The following is a 21,668-nucleotide window of genomic DNA, read 5'->3' as shown; positions in this document are numbered from 1 at the left end:
ACCTCGTCCCATAAATTAATGAGATCTGGTCGTCCCAACAAAAATAGGCTTTGAGGTTAATCTCTTCGTTTCTCCCTACCCGGGAGAAGTTTAATCAGTCAAAAAAAAAAGAAAAAACTGACTGATATATCTGAATAAGCTTCTTTTGAGGCAGGAGCCCGTCTCAAAAGCAGGCACAGGCTAAGTCACCCTTCCCGGAAGTGTTGGATTTTCTTGGCAATTGGCCAGTTACATGTATGTTTAATTTAATAGCACTGTGGTCACTGCTCCCAATCGGTTCAACAACACTTACATCTCGCACCAGGTCCCGGTCCCCACTGAGGATTAAGTCCAGGGTTGCCGTCCCTCTGGTCGGTTCCATGACCAACTGGTCTAGGGAATAGTCATTTAGAATATCTAGAAACTTTGCTTCTTTGTCATGACTGGAACACATATGCAGCCAGTCTATGTCCGGGTAGTTGAAGTCACCCATTACTACCACATTTCCTAGTTTGGATGCTTCCTCAATTTCATATCTCATCTCAAGGTCTCCCTGAGCATTTTGATCAGGGGGACGATAGATCGTTCCCAGTATTAAGTCCCTCCTGGGGCATGGTATCACCACCCACAACGATTCTGTGGAGGAGTCTGCCTCTTTTGGGGTTTCGAGCTTGCTGGATTCAATGCCTTCTTTCACGTATAGAGCTACTCCGCCACCACTACGTCCTTCCCTGTCCTTCCGATATAGTTTATATCCAGGGATAACCGTATCCCACTGGTTTTCTCCATTCCACCAGGTCTCCGTTATGCTCACTATATCAATGCTCTCCTCTAAGACCAAGCACTCCAGTTCTCCCATCTTGGTTCGCAGGCTCCTAGCATTAGCGTACAGGCACTTGTAAGCAGTGTCTCTCTTCAAGTGTCTTTGGCACTTGTGGTTAGGCCTGTGGTAATTTTGCTCTTCTGAATTTATATCCTGTGCCCCTGCTCTCACAATGCCTACTTCTAGGCCTACCCCTTTTAAAATTTCATCATTTCTTTGGTTTTTATCCCAGGGGGGAGGTTTATTCCGAACCGGACCTTTCTCAGCTCCTGTCGGGTTTCCCCCCTCAGTCAGTTTAAAAGCTGCTCTGCCACCTTTTTAATTTTAAGTGCCGGCAGTCTGGTTCCATTCTGGTTCAAGTGGAGCCCGTCCCTTCTGTACAGGCCCGGCTTGTCCCAAAACGTTCCCCAGTGCCTAACAAATCCAAACCCTTCCACCCGACACCATCGTCTCATCCACGCATTGAGACTGCGAAGCTGGGCCTGTCTGGCTGGTCCTGCGCGTGGAACCGGTAGCATTTCAGAGAAAGCCACCTTGGAGGTCCTGGCTTTCAACATCCTACCTAGCAACCTAAATTTTGCTTCCAGGACCTCACGGCTGCATTTCCCCATGTCGTTGGTGCCAACGTGCACCACGACCACTGACTCCTTCCCAGCACTGTCTACCAAACTATCTAAACGACGGGCGATATCCGCAACCTTCGCACCAGGCAGGCAAAACACCTTGCGGTCTACACGCCCATCACACACCCCACTGTCTATGTTCCTAATGATCGAATCACCCACTACAAGGATCCCTCCACCCCCTGGAGATATATCCTCGGCACGAGAGGATAGCTGCTCATCCCCCAAGGAATGGGTCCCTTCTAAGGGATCGTTTCCCTCTTCCTCAGCTGGATGCTCTCCTTCCCCGAGACCATCGTTCTCCATGATAGCAGGAGAGCTATCATCCTTGGAGTGGGACACAGCTATAACGTCCCTGAAGGCCTCCTCCACACACCTCTCTGCCTCTCTCAGCTTTTCCAGGTCCGCCACCTTGGCCTCAAGGAAATGAAGTCGTTCCCGGACAGCCAGGAGCTCATTGCACCGAGAGCACACCCACGACTTCTGTCCAACAGGCAGATAGTCGTACATGCTGCAGGCGGTGCAAAACACTGGAAAGCCCCCACACCCCTGCTGGCTTCTTACCTGCATAGTTTTGTTTAAGGTTTATTACGGCAATGGGTTGGAGACTGCGGTTTAGTTGAGGTCAGGGAACAGACGGGCAGAGTGAGGGGCCCTGGCCTCCTCGCCCTGCTGCCGAACTCGCTCTGCTGCTTAACTCGCCTTGACGCTTTGTCAGCTCTTTGTCGGTCTTTATGTTTTTAGCAATGTGCTCCTCAAATTATTTTTTAGCATCCCTTATGGCCTGCTTGCATTTCTTTTGCCAAACTTTGTGTTCCTTTTAGTTCTCCTCATTAGGTCCAGATTTCCATTGTTTGAATGATGCCTTCTTGCTGCTAATAGCATTTTTGTTCATGAACCACGCTGGCATCTTCTTGGCCCTGGTAGTACCTTTCCTGCTCTGTGGCATTGGCTCCAGTTGAGCTTCTAATACTGTTTTTAAAAAACTCCAAGCATTTTGGAGTGATTTTACACTCTTCACTTTGCTTCACAACTTCCCTTTTAGCCATCCCCTCATTTTGAGGAAGTCAAATGTGACCATGTTGGATTTTCTTGGCAATTGGCCATTTACATGTATGTTCAATTTAATAGCATTATGTTCACTGCTCCCAACTGGTTCAATAACACTTCCACCTCTAACCAGGTCCTGGGTGCCACTTAAGATTAAGTCCAGGGTTGCTGCTCCTCTGGTTGGTTCCATGACCAACTGTTCTAGGGCATAGCCATTTACAGCACCCAGAAATTTTACCTCTTTTTTGTGACTGAAACACATATGTAGCCAGTTTATGTGAGGGTAGTTTAAATCACCCATTACTACAATATTTTCTAGTCTAGATGCTTCCTTGGTTTCATCTTGTGATCTCCTGAGCATTTTGATCAGGGGAATGATAGCATCTCCACAGTACTAAATTACTCTTAGGGCCCAGTATCACCACCCACAATGATTCTGTGAAAGAGTCTGGCCCTTTTGGGATTTCTAACTTGCTGGACCCAATGCTTTCTTTGACATACAGAGTAACACCATCTCTAGTACATCCTTCCCTGTCCTTCCTATAGAGCTTATATTTAGAGATAACTGTGTCCCACTGGTTCTCTCCCTTCCACCAGGCTTCTGTTACACCCACTATATCAAAGCTGTCCTCTAAGACCAAGTACTCCAGTTCTCTCATATTGGCTCAGAAGCTTCTAGTCTAAGCATATAAATACTTGTCTACAGTGTCTCTCTTTGAATGTCATTGGCATTTGTGTTCTGGTATGCAGTGCTTTGGCTTTTCAAAATAGCTATCCTGTGCTGCTGCACTCACAATGCTAAGTTCTACACCTCTTCCATTTAAATTTATATCAAGTTTTTCATCTTCATCCTGGGGGGAGAGTTCTTCTGAACAGTACCCTCAACACATCCTGTCAACTTTCCGCCCACAATCAGTTTAAAAACTACTCTTCCACCTGTTCGATTTTAAGCACCTACAGTCTGGTTCCATCCCAGTTCAAGTGGAGCCCATCCCTTTCTACAGGCCTGGCTTGTCCCAAAATGTTCCCCAGTGCCTAACAAATCCAAATCCCTCTTCCTGACACTATTGTCTCATCCACACATTGCCTGTCTGGTTCATCCTCAGTGTTGAGCCAGTAGCATTTCAGAGAAAGTTACCTTGGAAGTCCTGGCTTTCAGCATCCTACCCAGCAACCTAAATTTTACTTCCAGGAATTCATGACTACATTTCCCCACGTTATTTGTGAAACATGCACCACAACCACTGACTCCTCCCCAACACAATCTACCAGGCTACTTAGATAATGGGTGACATCCGCAACCTTTATGCCAGGCACGCAATTAATCCTGTGATCTGTACACACCCAACTATCTATATTCCTAGTGACTGTATGTTCCCACGTTTAGAGGCAGGCTTGCCAGACCCATAGTAGGGATTCTGAGACATTCTCTCTCCATTTTCTAGCATGACCCAGAAGGTAAAGAATGGTTTAGTTGGCAGCAGAAACCCTCTGGTATGGCCTGCAAATACGCATTACTGCTGCCTTCCCACTCAGTTCTCTTTTGATCACCCCAGCAGTAGCCTCTAAGGAAAGAGAAGAGGTGGGGAAAATGAATGCAATTGGAGAACTGGATCCAGAAGTGGCAAGCCCTTCAAGGGTCACTTTGATATATGGGTGGAGGCTCTCACCTGTCAATCACCTGATGACATGATTATTTAATCTGGTACTGAAAGAAGAATCAGGAGTGCACCCTAAGAGCAAGATGACAGAAAAAGGCACCAAATTTAAAAAGTATATTTTGCCTGCCAAGGAAGAACTGGGAGGACACTTGTGCTCCTGATTTTTTCTTTGCAGTAGCCATAGCTTGACATTTCTTGTGCCTGATGCCACATGTGGGAAAGCTGGGTGCATCACACGAAAATTAGTTTGATGGGCCAACTCTCCAAGCCTGGAGGACTAATTAGGCCTGTATTAGTTTCCTACCAAATAAAAGCAGTGACACCTTAGTAAATGTAAACGTACTGCCTTCAAGTCGATTCTGACTTATGGCAACCTAAGTCCTGCCTAATTGCTTAAAAAAAGGATTAGAGGGGAGAGAAAGATTTACAATACATTCCTTTGCTATGTCCACTCAAGAGTCCTATCAATTTATAGCATAAAGCACAGTCCTACCCATGTCTACTCAACAGCAAGTCCTACTAAATTCAATGGGGTTTACTCCCGGTATGTGGGGTTAGCACTGCAGCTGAGAAAAGTGAGTATACGATTAAAGCTTCATATTAGGAAGGTTTTCAAAACGGCTATGAATTAGACCAATAAACAGCCCTCTTCAACAACCCAGGAAAATTTAAGCTTGTTTGACTCCTTATAATTAGAAAAGTATCACACATTGTAATGGCATCATAAATTGCAGCATGAACACTTTTTAAAGTTTCTGTTCTAAAGTTATTTGAAAGATAAAATGTATAATATGGCTATTTTTGCAAGTAATTAAAAAAAACCTGCATGTACACTTTTATAATCATAACTGAAATTGTTTACTGTGTATGCCTACCAAGATCCTTCTGTGATCTTCTCCTGAACAGAGAGAGTACTCTTGATGCTGCTGAAAGCTATAAATTTGCTGAATTCCTGATGTGCAGACAAGCAGGAAAAGGAAACTGTTTTCAGACCTTGAGATGGATTTTAGCTATTGCCTGGAGGTCAACAAGTCCCATGTCAATCACAACCTGACTTCACTTATCGGCTAAAAACCTGAAAGGGCGGGAATTAGAGCAAGCGGTACTAACAGAAGTTGTGGGGTTTTTTTTGACATTTTAGTGTATATCTCTTGAACCAAACCACCTAGAAACTTAGTAATTTTTAAAAAATGAAATCTACGAGTCCAGAGATTGGGGTGACTCACCCAGAGTGGGGCCCCCAAAACTGAAGTCTCCGGGCAAAAACCAGAGACCTGGCAACCCTAAATGAAATCTACATCTCTCTATATATATTAAGGTTATATTAAACAATTATATACTTCTACTACTGTGATTTAAATCATTAAAATCGAGCCCTTCAGAGAAGCAATTTAAATCACAATTTAAATCAAATCAACCTTGTTTCCCACCACTGGACTAGAGTGTATTTTTCCTGTGGCAATTGCAACATAAACTCTCCTTTTCTTTAATTTAGCTTTTATTCTCTTTTCTCCTTTACAGTCATATCTTTCTGATTTTTTTTAGTGGGCATTGTTTTCTTGTCAGTCACCTTTTGGCCCACCTGTCTGGGCTTATGGCTCAACTGGAGGCCTTTTTCTGTAAGTGCCTCTCTTGCAAAAACAAACTCCCCCAAACTGACAAGCACAACCACAATCTTTTGTTTTTGACGGAATCTCACAGCAATGCTTGCCATCACTCTTTTTCCAGTGTTTTCCAGGAAGGCATGCATGTGAAGTAAAACGAGATTGTATCACATTTGTGTGTCCTCCCAAGAAGTACTGTAACACCTAGAGGCAAACATCCTCACTTGGTGAAGCAGGGAAAGACAACTGTCTGTCTTGTTAAATTTTATTTTTAATTTATTAATAATATCTTACACTACTTAATATACCTGATCCCTAAACAGTTTACATAAAATCTTAACACCAAACTATAAATACCTATCAAAAAATAAAGCAAAAAAAACAGCTAATAATAATAAATAAAATAAATAATAATAATAAAAAACAAGGGAGTATAATTTTATAATTCAGGAAAATCTTGCACATGTGGGAGGTGGGTGTCACCACTGAGAAGGCCCACTTCCTAGATGTCATAAATTAGCAATCTCCTGATCATAGTACTGGGAACAAGGACTCCTCTGAAGAGCTTTAGTGATCAGTTGGGGATGCAGTCTGCTAGTTATCTTGGTCCCAAGTTGTATAGGGCCTTATATGTGAATGACAAAATCTTGAAAACAGCTTCACAGCTAATGGACAGCCAGTGCCTGGGGACTGTCAACTCCAGGACCATTTTACTCTTTTGTAATGTTTTGTTTTTTAAGGTTATAACTGGTCTTAAGAGTTCTGAACCTAGTTTGACTTTGATGAGTGCAGCCTTGCTAGGATAGGTTCAGTATGGCTCCACGTAGGTGATATTGCGTCTCTGAACCCTCAACTCAAAGTAATTCAGAGAGGTCCTTTTAGGATAAACATATCCTGACAAAACTCCTGGTTGTCAGTGTCTTTTCATCCACTCCCACATCCAATGGTTGCTACTCTATAAAGTCATATCATACTCAGGGAAAACCTCTTTTTACTGTCTCTTTTGGGTTTACCGTCAGGACTTCTGTTCCTCTGTCCTTTAACATGGTTCTTATACAGATCATAAGAAAGAAAAACCACTCTTTGTATTTTCTCTATTGCCAGCTTTCCAGTCTCCACCACTTCAAACCCCCTTCCTTCTAACCCAAATGTTGAAACAATGAAATGTTGCTCAACTTACTTTGGATCACCACCATTTTACTTCTCAACCCCTCCCTTCTCTGAAACAGGATTCAACATTAAAGGTCTTTTTAATTTTCAATTTAATTTCTGCAAAAGCTCTGATCTCACCTGCTTCTCTCTTCCAAGTACTTTACAAGGCAATTTTCACATGTGTCTGTCACACAGGTCCTCAGCAAGCATGGTAACCTTGTGCTGCCACATGAATGTACACTTACAGTAGGGCCCCGCTTTCCAGCGCTTCGCTTCTCGGCGCTTCGCTAATGCAGCAGTTTTGAATTGTATCCATGTTTCATATGTTCGGCGCTTATTCCTTTTTTGCGGCGATTTTGCAACATGAGCTTAGAAAAGAGAGATGCTGAGTGCACAAACTGATGCCGCCCAATGCCCTAAGCGCATCATCAGAGCTTGGAAATGTTCCTTTTTTAAACTACAGTTGGGCTGATGGGAGTTGTAGTTGAAACAAGGAATGTTTCCAAGCTCTGACGACACACTGAGCAGCTGAGGAAGAGAAGAACATCGGGCGCCATTTTACAGTATTGTTGGTGATTCAGTCTGATTCAGCGTTTGTGCATTCAGTGTCTCTCTGTATTCTGGCAATTTTCCAAACGTTCAAAGGGTAAGATTACTGTATTATGTTATACACTGTATATAAACAAATATAAAAATATAATATTTATAATACTTATAATTTATTTATAATATATAAATACAATATATATTATATACACTAATACTTTATAATATAATATATAGTAATATACTGTATATATATATACCATAATATGCAGTATATAATATATACTGTAGTGTATAAAAATATAAAAATATGTACAGTACAGTATAAAGTATATACAGGTCAGTAATATTTTTGTGTTAATTACAATGGCATCTCAGTGTAGTGATAAAAAAGGAGTCGTAAGCCTCTTACTTTAGCTGCCAAGTTAGACATGATTAAACTAAGTGAGCAAGACATGTCTATGACTGAGATAGGCCGTCAGCAAGGTTTGGCTCGCCAAACAGTTAGTACAGTTGCGAACGATAAGGAGAAAGTGTTGAAGGAAATTAAAAGTGCCACACCAGTGAACACTAAAGTTATAAGAAAACATGATAGCCTTATTGCTGACATGGAAAAGCTTTTACTGGTATGGATTAAAGATCAAACCAGTCACAATGTGCCTTTAAGCCGAGCCATCATCCAGGGCAAGGCTCTAAGTCTCTTCAATGCTATGAAGGCTGAGAGAGGCGAGGAAGCTGCTGAGGATAAATTCAAAGCTAGCAGAGGCTGGTTTAATAGGTTTAAGGAAAGAAGCCATCTCCACAACATCAAAGTGCAGGGTGAAGCAGCTAGTGCTGATGCAGTAGCTGCAGAAAGTTATCCACATGAGCTTGCAAAGATCATCGAAGATGGTGGATATACTAAGCAACAGATTTTCAATGTGGACAAAACGGGCCTACATGGGAAGAAGATGCTGTCTAGGACTTTTATTGCTAAAGAGGAGAAGTCAATGCCTAGCTTCAAAGCTGCAAAAGACAGGCTAACTCTCTTGTTGGGGCGAACGCAGCTGGTGATTGCAAGTTAAAACCTATGATGATTTATCACTCAGAAAATCCTAGGGCCCTAAAGAACTATGCAAAAGCTAGCCTGCCTGTTTATTATAAATCCAATTCAAAAGCTTGGATGACTGGCAATCTTTTCTCCAATAGGTTCACAGACTATTTTAAGCCTACAGTTGAGGCTTACTGCAAGGAAAAGAAAATTCCTTTTCAGATTTTATTTCTTACAATGCTCCTAGCCATCCTAGAGCTCTAGGAGATATGTACGAGGAGATAAATGTTATTTTTCTACCTGCAAATACAACTTCATAGCTGCAGCCTATGGACCAAGGTGTAATTACAGCGTTTAAATCCTATTACCTAAGAAGAACTTTTGCTAAGGCTATAAATGCCTTAGAAAGCAACACAGTACCTGGGCAAAGAGAAAATAAATTAAAAGCACTTTGGAAAGGCTTCATGATTTTAGATGGTATACAAACTATTAGAGATGCATGGCAGGAAGTTAAAGAAACAACATTGAAAGGTGTTTGGAAGAAGCTAATTCCCACACTTGTGGATGATTGTGAAGGCTTTGAGAATCCAGTGGAGGAAGTCACTACAAATGTTGTGGAAATGGCAAGGGAATTAGAATTGGAAGTCGAGCCTGAGGATGTGGCAGAATTGCTTGTCTCTCATGACGAGAGGCTAACAGATGAAGATCTTCTTCTGATTGAAGAGCAAAGAAGGATGTTTTGCAAAGAGGAGTCCCATCCTGACGATTGTCCTGCTGTGCCTAGAGAAATGACAACCAAGGAATTGGAAGAAGCTATCAACTGTATAGAAACAGGGATGGCAGCTTTTGAGAGGACTGATCCAAATTTCGAAAGACATTCTAAAGTGAATGCAAGCCTTCTAAACGGTAATGCATGCTATAAAGAAATTCTAAGGGAAAGGAGTTGGGAATTCATGAGGCAAAGTTCATTTCTTTCCTACTTTAAGAAAGTACCATTGCAACATTCGACAGCAACAGCTACAGCTAGCCTTGAACAACCTTCAACGTCAACATCAACAGCAAGAGCTTCATCCAAGTCTCCACCATCAAAACGAATAAGATTCGATGATGAGTCAGATGATGGAGACTTGGACTTCCGGGAAGGGTGATTTAGCCTGTGCTGCCTCTGAGACAAGCTCTTGTCGCAGAAGAAGCTTTTTCAGCTTTAATCAGTCAGAATGTTTTTTTTTTGACTGGATAAGATTTTCTCCCGGTCAGGGAGAAACGTGAGATTAACCATAAAGCCTGTTTTTGTTGGGGGGACTGGATTTCATTAATTTATGAGAGAAAGTTCAGCCAGCGAATGCCGGACGGACTTCCATCAAAGCTCTTGCTGATTAAGTGACACGTTTATCTTTTCTCCAAAGAAAAACAAACTAACAGGCAAGCATCCTTCTTTCTATTTTTTTCTACTTGGTTTAAATTGTTGCACCAAAAAGAGATTCGTCAATGCATCAGCTATAAAGAACTGGGTGAGTTAAAAATTTTCTCTTTCACTCACGAAACTAAGGAGGAAAGAAATCGAAAAAAGCTTATCTTTGTTTTTATTGCAAAAAGCGGACCTGGAAGTGCATTCTAAAGATATTAACGGAAGAGGGATTTTTATTTCGAGGAAGGAAAAAAATAAACAAATTTGATTTATGAACTTTGGAGTATTATGTCTGGAACTATTTTTTTTTGGTCTATTTCATTTTGACGAATCTGCTTACTCACGACGCCACTAAATGTTTGAAGCTGGGAACTAAACTTGTTTTGTTTTCCTGAATATATAATGAGATAAGGCAGGCTGTATTGATGTCTGCAAGCCTGAAACATTAACCCAATTGTGGCTGAAATATTTTTTTGTTTTTGTGGTTTTATGAATGACAACCAGGAAAGTGACTGAGACCATGGAAGAAATTATGTTTCAGAAAATAATGAGTGAGTTTGAGATAGTGAAACAAACCCTGAGACAGGGCAGACAGGAGATGAAAATTGAACTTAGCAAAATGATGCAGGAGTTTAAAAAAATAGGGGATTCTGTGAAAGAGGATTTTGATGGGATTAGAGATGAGAAAAGAAAAATTAAAGGGAAGATACAAGCCATGGAGACTGGAACAAATGAGGAATTGGAAAAAGATCTGGAGTTTACGGATGTTAGAAATAAAGTTTACTGTTTGGAATTCAACGTTGTCTCTGAAGAAACTAATGAAGATATTAGTGATAAAGTTATCAACGTCTTGGATAATTTTCTTGACTGGAATGATGTGATGGAGCTTGACATAGAAAAAATCTATGGAATTAATTACAAATATGTGACAATGGAAAAACTCTTAAGAGATGAGCCAGTGCATTTTGTAAAAAAGAAGAGCAGAGAAGTGACTTTACAACAATATTTCAGCAACATATTCAGATTTGATGGCAAGGACGTATTTGTGAAGGGGGAAATTCCCATCAGACTCTTGTTATATGACTATGGTTATGACAGCAAGATCATCATGAGATACTGATAATGGATGAATGGATACTGAAACCACTGGATTTAACAGGACTATTGAAGATGGAAGATGGAATTAATATTGATAATGGAAGAATTGTTATGGAAATTATTGGACTTAATAGATTTGACGAGATGGATTAATTGATATGTTTATTTGGATTATGGCTATGATAACAAGATTATTATGGGATACTGATAATGGAAGAATGGCTACTGAAATTACTGGACTTAACAGGATTATTGAAGATGGAAGATGGAATTAATATAGATAGTGCAGGAATGGCTATTGAAATTATTGGACCTAACAGATTTGAATCAGATGGATTAAGCAACATGTTTATTTGGAGAAAAATTGAAAGATATATCTCTCAAAGAATTGAAATCTCTTTTGGACTTTTTGTGGAAAGATTAAAGTAATGTTTATGAGATTCAATGATTAATTAAGATAACTACTGGAGGAAAGTGATTTTGTAATATAATTTTAGAGACAGGATTGTTATATATGTAGACCTATGTTTGATCTGCGACAAATCGGAAGTCATTTTATTTTTTTTGTTTGTATAATTGTTTTTGTTTTGTGTTTTTTTGTTTGTTTGTTTTTGAAAATTTGAATAAAAATTAATTAAAAAAAAGATGATGGAGACTTGGATGACTTGGAGTCAGATGATGAAAATGTGCCAGCTCCAGGGGCAACAGTGAAGGCTCGCCACGCAACAGAGAGCCAGCCGGCCTCACAGCCCTAAAGGATAAAAGGGCGGATGATGCCAAGCACTTCTCTGCCCAGAGGCTGATCACCTTTGCATGCACAGGAATAACACCTGCATCAGCTCCAACCCGCTTCTCAGAGCCATGCCAGGAGACCAGGCAAAGATAGAAGCGCTGCAGCCAACACTCTAAGATTTCAAGGTAAGCAATGTGTGTGCACCGAGTGAGTGAGTGAGCGAGCGGGGGACAGTGGGAGGGCGAGCAGGCAGGGGGGGATGAGCGAGGGAGCCGGCAGGGATCAGGGCGAGCCAGGGAGCTGGCAGTAGCAAGCAAGCGAGCAGGCAGGGGGGAAGGCAAGTGGGGGACCACCGAGGGAGGTGGCGACAGGCGAGCCAGCCAGTCAACAGGCAAGGGGGAGACGAGCCAGGGAGACGGCGGTAGCGAGCGTGTGAGCGGGCAGGGGGGAGGGCAAGGGGGGATGAGCCAGGGAGACAGCGGAGGGCGAGCCAGCAGACAAGGGGGGGACGAGCCAGGGAGGCGGCGGAGGGTGAGCGAGCAGGCGCAGGCAGGCGGGAAGCTCCCTCCCTGTGATCCGTGGCAGGAGCACCATAACAAGGGCGAGTGAGCGAGCGGGGGGGAGAGTGCAATGCATGGAAAAGCGGAACATCAATCAGCTGTTGCGCGGGGAGCTTCAGGGGCCAAGTGCTGTCAGCTGGAGCTCCCCGCGCTACAGCTGATTGATGTTCCACTTTTCAGCGGTTTTTGCTTTTCGGCAGGGGTCTGATCCCTAACCTGCCGTATAAGTGGGGCCCTACAGTACTTAAAATAGTCCACTCAGGACAGCCAAAATGACTTCTAATTCAGATTATTGGGGAGGAGGGTCTTTCCGTTCGTGTCTCTAAAAGTCCACGTCTCTTCACTTTGTTTTGTTACAGACTACAGTTAATTATCAACTAAGCAAGCTCTGTGAAGCTAAATAGTAAACATTACACATTCTATAGTGTTATACAGGATTCAGTATGTAATAAAATTAGTGTAGATACCTACCAATGTTTCTTACAGAAGTCACAGACAGGATAGGGTCTGTTGTGCTAAGAATTATTCCAAACAGCATGCTATCATCCCAGGACCAGTTATACTTATTAATTTTATATGTTAACCAACCAAGAAAAGCACAATTCATCAAAAATCCAGGAACTGAAAGAATTAACACCTGCAACGACAATGTATGTGTATACAGAGATATTAAATAGTTATAGATCTTAATTATCTCAATCATTTGCAAGATAAATCACATTAAATTAAGGTGGGGTAAAACTGGAGATTTAACAGCACAGTGTTGCGTATTGCATAACAGTTGATCAGCTCATAAATGTAAAGAATGATGTTCTTATAGGGCAATATTCAACTGTTTCACTATTCTTGTCAGATTGTTTGTGCCTTTATTGTTTTGTTTTATGTAATTTTAAAATAAATAAATAAATAAATGGTGAAACGCATCCATTGATTTCAACGGGTCCACTTTCACAGAGCTGGCACAAGACTTGGAGGACCCTTTGCAGGGTGCTAATGATGGGCCTCCACTCCACCCCAGAACCCTGCCACATGCTTTCTTTGCTGCTACTTTGTTGGTAACAGGACCACTCACCACACCACCAGTAACACTGGTGGACAGCAGCACTTTTGAATGGGTGCTAAGCTTGGCTCCCATCTGTGGTGGCTGCCCACCATCTTGTGCTACCTAAAAAGCAATGTCCCAGTCCAAAGATCTATGAAATAGATCTAGCCATAGAACTAGTTATGATGGCTATGTTCTACCTTCCCCGTCAAAGGCACTGTTTTACCTCCACTGTTGAGACAGTATGTCTCAGAATACCAGTTGCTGAGTATCACAAGTGGAGTGAGTGCTGTTGCATTCAGGTCCCCCGTGTGGACTTCTGGTTGATCTCTCTCAGAACAGGATGCTAGATGACATGGGCATTTGGCCTGATCCAGCAGGGCTCTTCTTATATTCTTACCTCTGCCAGTGACAGCACATGGAGTATAGCAAAACAGACCTATGAAATCTATAGGTTTCATTGGGCCAGGGCATTACTTTTTGGATTACTAAAAATGGTGGGCAGCCACCAGAGATGGAAGGTGCGTTTGGCTCCTGTTCAAAGGTGGCACTGCTGCCCGCTGCTGAAACACATCTGGGAGGTGCAGTGGAGAAGGCCGTGAATAGCGCTTCTACTAAGTCAGGCTGGTGTGGAGCCCTTCCAAGCCTCTGGGGCCCTCAACCAGTGCCCAACCTGACTGCTAGCACCAGGCTTGTACTAAAAGAACATGATTAACATTGGAAGTCACCCATAATCAGTAACACACTTTTGGAAATTACAAAGCCAGCATGTTTAAAGTTGACATACATTAAGACAGGAAATTCTTTATATTTTGCTATTTGCAACTCCACAACAGCTCTCTGAAATATATGAAGGAATCATACATATTGGGGGCAATAATCACTCTGTACTCTGATTTATATATGTTGTCTTTTATTACAGTTATTGTATTTATAACGCATCCTTCCTGCACAGAGCTCAGAGCAACAAAAAACTGGGTTATCTAATTTCATTATCTTAAAACCCTGAAAAAGAAGTTAGCCAGATAGATAGTGATTTGACCAAGCACAAACTGGGCAGAACAGTGATGCCTGCAATACCCTGGCAGGAGAAAGGCACCATCTAGATATGCCCTAATATAATTACTCAGAGCCCCTCTGATCAGAATACAAGAAGAACAGGTTAAGAAAAAGACACTGCAAATCATTTCTCATCTGAATCTTCCTAAACGTTCTCTCTTCAGACTGGATTTCACAGATCTCATTATTTGAAATGAGACATACAATTGCATTTAAAAAGGTTTAGAAGTTTCTCAAGAAAAATGTGTAACTACACTTATAACTAAGACAACAATCAGATATGCATGTATGCATACTAAAGGCCTATTAATGTCAATAGCACCTAAACATACATACATAGTATGCACATGATTACAGTTTTGATATGTTGGAACAATGCAGTTGTTGTCTGGTGGGATTGCTTCCCTAACAGGAATGTTGCCTAAGAACATCTAACCAGCTCACCATTTTTTTTCTCACAGTATATGCTATTCTTCCAGGATTCCATTTGTCTGGCATGTTAGCTGCAAAGACTAATAAAGAAGGGCAGAACACATTTACAGTGCCATCAAGATGCTTTACTGATATGGAAAAGAGTGTCCCAGACATGGATCTAGGAACTCTTAACCGTTCAAAAGCCACATCTCCTCTACTTCCTAGCTCAGTCAAAGTACCAACCTGCCATCTACTACAGTAAGGCCCCTCTTTATGGCGCTTCGCTAATGTGGCGGTCTCAATTAGACTAAAGCCCCACTCATACGGGGCTTGTTGTTTTTACAGCGGTTTTGGGGCGCCTCACAACATTCTAGTCAATGAGTTCCACTTTTCAGCAAGTTTTCGCTTTTCAGCAGGGGTCCGAAACATAACCCGACGTGTGAGTGGGGCCCTACTGTAATTGGCTATTCAGAGCCCTAAGCTCTTATGCAACTTTTGCATTAGTACTGACAAACCTCCTCTAGAATCAAGCATCTCCCTTTATCAAGAAGAAAATACAATATTATCCTCTTTTATTTACCTCAGAATCTTCCTCTCAGTTATTGTCTTCATAAGACCATAACTAGCCTTGGAACACTAAATTTAGTATTATTTAGGGAGAGCAGTATTCCTGGCATGCACTCAGCCAAATTCTTCAAACTCCTAGCTTATGGGTTGTGTGTCTGCACACTGTCATACAGTGCAAAAGCACTCTCCCCTCCTGTGGTTTCCAGCAACAGGTATTCAGAAGCATACTGCCTCTCACAGTGGAGGTAAAGCACAGTCACCATGGTTGGTAGTCACTAACAGCCTTATCTTATATTTTAATTTAGTTTAACTTAAATTTATACAAATTGTTGTAATTGATTTTTGATTGTTTTTATGTTCTGTGGTATTGTATTATGATTTTACTGTACTTTGTTCACCACCCAGAGAGCTATTGCTAGTCGGGCGGTTTATAAGCTTAATTAATAATAATAATAATAATTATTATTATTATTATTATTATTATTATTATTATTATTATTATTATTATTATTATTATTATTTTATAGCAATTTGTTGAAACATCTTTTAAAGCCAACCAAGTGGGCATCCATCCCTGCTTGTTGTGGGAGTGAATTCCGTAATTTAGCTATGTGCTGTGTGAAGAAGTCCTTTCTTTTGTCTGCACTAAATCTTCCAACATTCATCTTCATTAAATGTCACTGAGTACTAGTGTTATGAGAGAGGGAAAAAAACTTTCCCCATGCCATGCATAATTTTATACCCCTCTATGTCTCCTTTTCATGTCTTTCCTCAAAACGAAAAATCCTCAAATGTTGTAACCTTTCCTCATAAGAGAGTTGCTCCATCCCCTTGATCTTCTGGTTGCCCTTTTCTGAACCTTTTCCAACTCTACAATATCATTTTTGAGGTGAAGTGACCAGAACTATACACAGCACTCCAAGTGTAGTAGCACCACAGATTTGCAAAATGGCTTTATGGTATCAGCAGTTTTATTTTCAGTACCTATCTTAATGATCCCTAGCATGGAATTTGCCTTTTTCACAGCTGCCACACACTGGGTTGACCTCTTCATCAAGATATCCACTACAGCCCCAAGGACTCATTCCTAGACAGTCACTGTCAGTTCAGACTCTATGAGTGTATGTGTGGAACTAAGTTTTTTGTCCTGACATGCATCATTTTACACTTGCTCACACTTCATCTCTTATCACCATTATTTACTTCAGTTCCTCAGACTCCTTCCTGCAAAAGTTAGTTCAGGCACAGGGATCTGTCCTACATCTTCCTCTGTGAAGACCAATCTAAACAATGCAATCAACTTCTCTGGAATCTCCCTATCTTTTTTTAGTGCACATTTGACTCTCTTGTTATCCAAGGGTCCAACCGCATCCTTAGACAGTCTCCTGCTACTAATGTATTTTAAAAACTTTTGTTGGTGGTGTTTGCTTTTAGCAATGTTGATTCATAGGGTCACCATAAGTCATAATAGACTTGGAAGCACATAACAACAACAACAACTTCTCTAATCCTTTTTTAGCGTCCCTTATGGTCTGCTTCCATTTCTTTCGCCAAAGTTTGTGTTCCTTTTTGTTCTCCTAATTTGGACAAGACTTTAATTTTCTAAAAGAAGTCTTCTTGCTGCTAATAGCTTCTTTGACTCTGCTAGTTAACTAAACTGGTATCCCCTTGGCCCTGGTGGTCTGTAGTACACATTCCAGCTGAGCTGTGGGTTTTAAGAGCATTTTCAAGTAATTTGACTCTTGATTTTGTCTTTCAACTTGCTTTTTATTAAACCTCTCATTTTTGGGAAGTTTCCTCTTTTGAAGTCAAAACTAACTGACCATATTGGATTTTCTTGACAATCACCCATTTACATATATATTGAATTTGATAGCACTATGGTCGCTATCCCCAATTGATTTAACAACACTTACATCCACCCAGGTCCTGGGTGCCACTTAAGATTGTTCGTGGTTGGTTCCATGACCAACTGTTCTGGGGCACAGTCATTTAGAGTACAGTAAGGCCCCGCTTCACGGCATTCTGCTTTACGGCATTCCGCTTTACGGCGCTTCATTCAAGCGGCGGTTTTCAATCAGGGAAAGGCCCCGCTCTTACAGCTTGTTCCGCTAATACGGTGGGTTTTTTCCGTCATGTGCCATTTTGACGTCATTTCCGCACGACGCAGCCCATTATAGTTTATGGGGCCCCGCTTTATGGCGATTTCCGCTTCACAGTGGGGGCCTGGTCCCTAACCCGCCGTATTAGCAGGGCCCTACTGTATCCAGAAATTTTACCTATTTTTTGGGACTGTAACACATACGTAGCCAGTTTGCAAGGGCAATAGAAATCACCCATTACAACAACATTTTCTAGTCTGGATGCTTCCTTGATTTCATTTTTCATCTTTTGATCTCCTGAGCATTTTGATCAGGAGAATGACAGCATGTCCGCATTGCAGTACTAAATTATTTTGGGGGCAGGTAACATCACCCACAAATATTCTGTGGAGAAGTCTGCCCCTTTCAGGATTTCTAACATCCTGCTTTCTTTTGGATTCATAGAATCATAGATTAGAGTTGGAAGGGGCCTATAAGCCATCAGGTCCAACCCCCTGCGCAATGCACGAATCCAAATCAAAGCATTCTCAACAGATGGCTGTCCAGCTGCAACTTGAATGCCTCCAGTGTCGGAGAACCCACTACCTCTCTAGGTAATTGGTTCCATTGTTGTATGGCTCTAACAGTTAGGAAGACGTCCAGTTGAAATCTGGCTTCCTGCAACTTGAGCCCATTATTCCATGTCCTGCACTCTGGGACAATCGAGAAGAGATCCCGGCCCTCCTCTGTGTGACAACCTTTCATGTACTTGAAGAGTGCTATCATATCTCCCCTCAGTCTTCTCTTCTCCAGGCTAAACATGCCCAGTTCTTTCAGTCTCTCCTCACAGGACTTTGTTTCCAGTCCCCTGATCATCCTTGTTGCCCTCCTCTGAACCTGTTCCAGTTTGTCTGCATCCTTCTTGAAGTGTGGAGACCAGAACTGGACGCAGTATTCAAGATGAGGCCTAACCAGTGCTGAATAGAGGGGAAGTAATACTTCCCACAATTTGGAAACTATACTTCTGTTAATGCAGCCTAATACAGCATTTGCCTTTTTTGCAGCCACATCGCACTGTTGGCTCATATTCAGCTTGTGGTCAACAACAATTCCAAGATCCTTCTCACATGTCGCATTGCTGACGCAACTATCCCCCATCTTATAACTGTGCATTTGGTTTCTCTTTCTTAAGTGTAGAACTTTGCATTTATCCCTATTGAATTTCATTCTGTTGTTTTCAGCCCAATGCTCCAGCCTATCGAGGTCCCTCTGAATTTTGTTTCTGTCTTCCATGGTATTAGCTGTGCCCCCCAATTTTGTATCATCTGCAAATTTGATAAGCGTGCTCTCTACCTCCTCATCCAAGTCGCTAATAATAGTGTTGAAGAGCACTAGGCCCAGGACCGAGCCCTGTGGTACCCCACTCATTACTTCTGCCCAGTTTGAGAAGGAACCATTGAGAAGCACTCTTTGAGTACGATTCTGGAGCCAACTGTGGATCCACCTGATAGTTGTTCCATCCAGCCCACATTTAGCTAGCTTGCTAATCAGAATATCATGGGGCACTTTCTCAAAAGCTTTGCTGAAGTCGAGATATATTATGTCCACAGCATTCCCACAGTCTACAAGAGAGGTTACTCGATCAAAAAATGAGGTAAGATTAGTTTGGCAGGATTTGTTCTTTATAAATCCATGTTGGCTCCTAGTAATCACTGCATTGTTTTCAAGGTGCTTTATAATCTGCTCCAGAGTTTTTCCAGGGATTGATGTTAGGCTGACTGGTCTGTAGTTCCCTGGTTCCTTCTCCTTGCCCTTTCTGAAGATAGGAACAACATTAGGTCTCCTCTAGTCATCCGGCACTTCACCAGTCCTCCATGATTTCGCAAAGATAATAGACAGCTGTTCTGAGAGTTCTTCAGCCAGTTCCTTCAGTTCTCTAGGATGCAGTTTATCGGGCCCTGCCGATATTTGCACTTGTTCCAAGTGATTAGGTATTCCTTGACCATTTGTCTATCAATCTCAAGCACCGATCCTTCCCCTTCTACTTCATGTTTCCCGGGAGGGTCATAGACCCTTTTTTGGGAGAAGACTGAGCCAAAGTAGGAATTGAGCACTTCTGCCTTTCGTTGTCATCCGTTATCATTTTGCCATCCTCATTGAGTAGCTGTGCCACCATTTCTTTTCTCTGTCTTTTACTATGGACATTCCTGAAGGAAGCTTTTTTGTTGCTTTTAGCATCTCTCGCTAACCTCAGCTCATTCTCAGCCTGAGCCTTCCTGACACCATCCCTGCAGTTCCGTGATACCTGCCTGTACTCCTCCTGTACTCTTCCTTTGTGGCCTGTCCTTCTTTCCACTTTCTGTATGTGCCCTTTTTTGTTTTCAGATCATCTCTAAGCTTTTTGTGAAGCCACATTGGCTTCTTCCGCTGTTTCCCCCCTTTTTTCCTTGTTGGAATTGCTTACCATTGTGCTTTTATAATTTCCTTTTTTAGAAACTCCCACCCATCTTGGACTCCTTTTCTCATTAGGGTCACTTGCCATGGAACTTTCCTTACAATTGTTCTGAGATTATTAAAATCAGCTTTCCTGAAGTCCAGGGTGCGCGTATGGCTACTCTCAGCTTTTGCTTCTGTTAAATCAAAAATTCAAGTATGGTGTGGTCACTTTCCCCCAGAGTTCCCGTAACTGCCACTTCATCCACCAAATCATCTCTATTGGTTAGAATCAAGTCCAGGATAGCTGATCCTCTGGTTGTTTCCTCCACTTTCTGGAGGAGAAAGTTATCTCCAACACAAGTCAGAAATTTCTTGGAGGGGCCGTGTTTGGCAGAATTTGTCTCCCAACAGATATCGGGATAATTGAAGTCCCCCATTACTACTACATCACGACTCCTCGAAACACTGGCAATTTGCTTTTCAAAAGTTACATTCTCATCTTCTCCTTGATTGGGAGGTCTGTAGTAGACTCCAAGCACCACATTCCTTTTATTACTTGCCCCATTAATTTTAATCCAGATACTCTCGGAGGAGCTACTAAGCTCATTTTCCTGTATTTCTGTGCATGGATATATATAGTTTTAACATAAAGTGTGACTTCACCTCCCTTTTTATTCCTTCTATTCTTTTTGAACAAGTTATATCCTTCAATTGCTGTATTTCAGTCATGGGAGTCATCCCACCAAGTTTCAGTGATATTTATCAAGTCGTAACTACCCTCCTTTATTTAGAGTTCAAGTTTGCCCTGTTTGCTTCCCATACCCTGCACATTAGTATACAGACATCGAAGACCATGTGATTTATGGCTTTGCTTCTTGCTACATTTTTCTGAGGACTGTTACTGGACCCTATTAGATCCAATCTCTCTGTTCCCATTACTGTTTCCATCTCCCTCCCCCCATTAGGATTCAGTTTAAAGCCCTCCTGATGAACTTCTCCATGCTGTGGCCAAATACATTCTTCCCAGTCCTTATGAGATGCAACCCACCACTTGCCAGCAGTCCATCTTCTACGAAGCATAGCCCGTGGTCCCAGAACCCAAATCTCTCACGTCAGCACCACCTTCGTAGCCATTCATTCACACGGAATATTTTTCTTTCCCTTTCTACTCTTCTTCTAAGTACTGGAAGGATGGATGAAAAAACTATCAGGGCCCCAAAGTCCTTGAGTTTCCTTCCCAGAGCTTCAAAGTCTGATGTGATTTCTTCATAGTTCCATTTGGTAGTATCATTTGTTCCCACATGGATGAGGAGAAAGGGATACCTGCCGTTGGTGGGCTTGATGAGTGATGGCAACCCTTCCATCACATCTCTAATCCGTCCTCCTGGTAGACAGCATACCTGGTGAGTCCACAGATCTTCTTGGCATACTTGGGCTTCGATCCCATGCAGTAGGGAGTCTCCCACTACTAATACTCTTCTCTTCTTGTTGTGGGGCATGGTATCATTGCCCCTGCTTGATTAAGCTTCAGCCTCTTGCTCGTTGTGCCACAGGGTCTCCTGTAATTCTTCCACCACAGGCTGTCCTCCAGTCTCCTCCTCGAGTGGTTGAAAGCGGTTCCATAGTTCCACCGATGAAGGGTGTCTTCTAGCTCTTCCGCTCCTACCTGTCACCCTTTCCGACGGAGTTTCCTCCACATCGCTGTTCCTCTCCAAAGCAGACTCCTCTTCTGCTACCACATGCTGTTCTCTTCCACCTCCCCTTCTCTTTGCTGCTGTTGCTCCAGCGTTCTGTCTAAGAAC

The 21,668-nt window shown here is 42.1% G+C and overlaps 1 protein-coding gene across 11 annotated transcripts in view; it reads right to left on the bottom strand.

The window, feature by feature from the left end:
- The window catches only part of LOC133376937 (sodium/hydrogen exchanger 10-like), a 238,936-nt gene that overhangs the window by 171,348 nt on the left and 45,920 nt on the right, over nt 1-21,668 (bottom strand). For 10 of the 11 annotated variants that reach the window (XM_061609941.1, XM_061609934.1, XM_061609937.1 and 7 more), the window contains one exon: nt 12,739-12,904. The exons of the other annotated variant lie outside the window; for it this stretch is intronic. In XM_061609941.1, the coding sequence (XP_061465925.1) occupies nt 12,739-12,904 (166 nt within the window). The remainder of the gene's footprint in view (nt 1-12,738; nt 12,905-21,668) is intronic. 11 annotated transcript variants of the gene reach the window in all.

The sequence above is a fragment of the Rhineura floridana genome, chromosome 2 (genome assembly GCF_030035675.1).
Source record: "Rhineura floridana isolate rRhiFlo1 chromosome 2, rRhiFlo1.hap2, whole genome shotgun sequence".
NCBI classification, from domain to species: Eukaryota; Metazoa; Chordata; class Lepidosauria; order Squamata; family Rhineuridae; genus Rhineura; species Rhineura floridana.
Note: the sequence above shows the minus strand (reverse complement) of the source record. Positions and strands in the feature narration are given on the sequence as shown.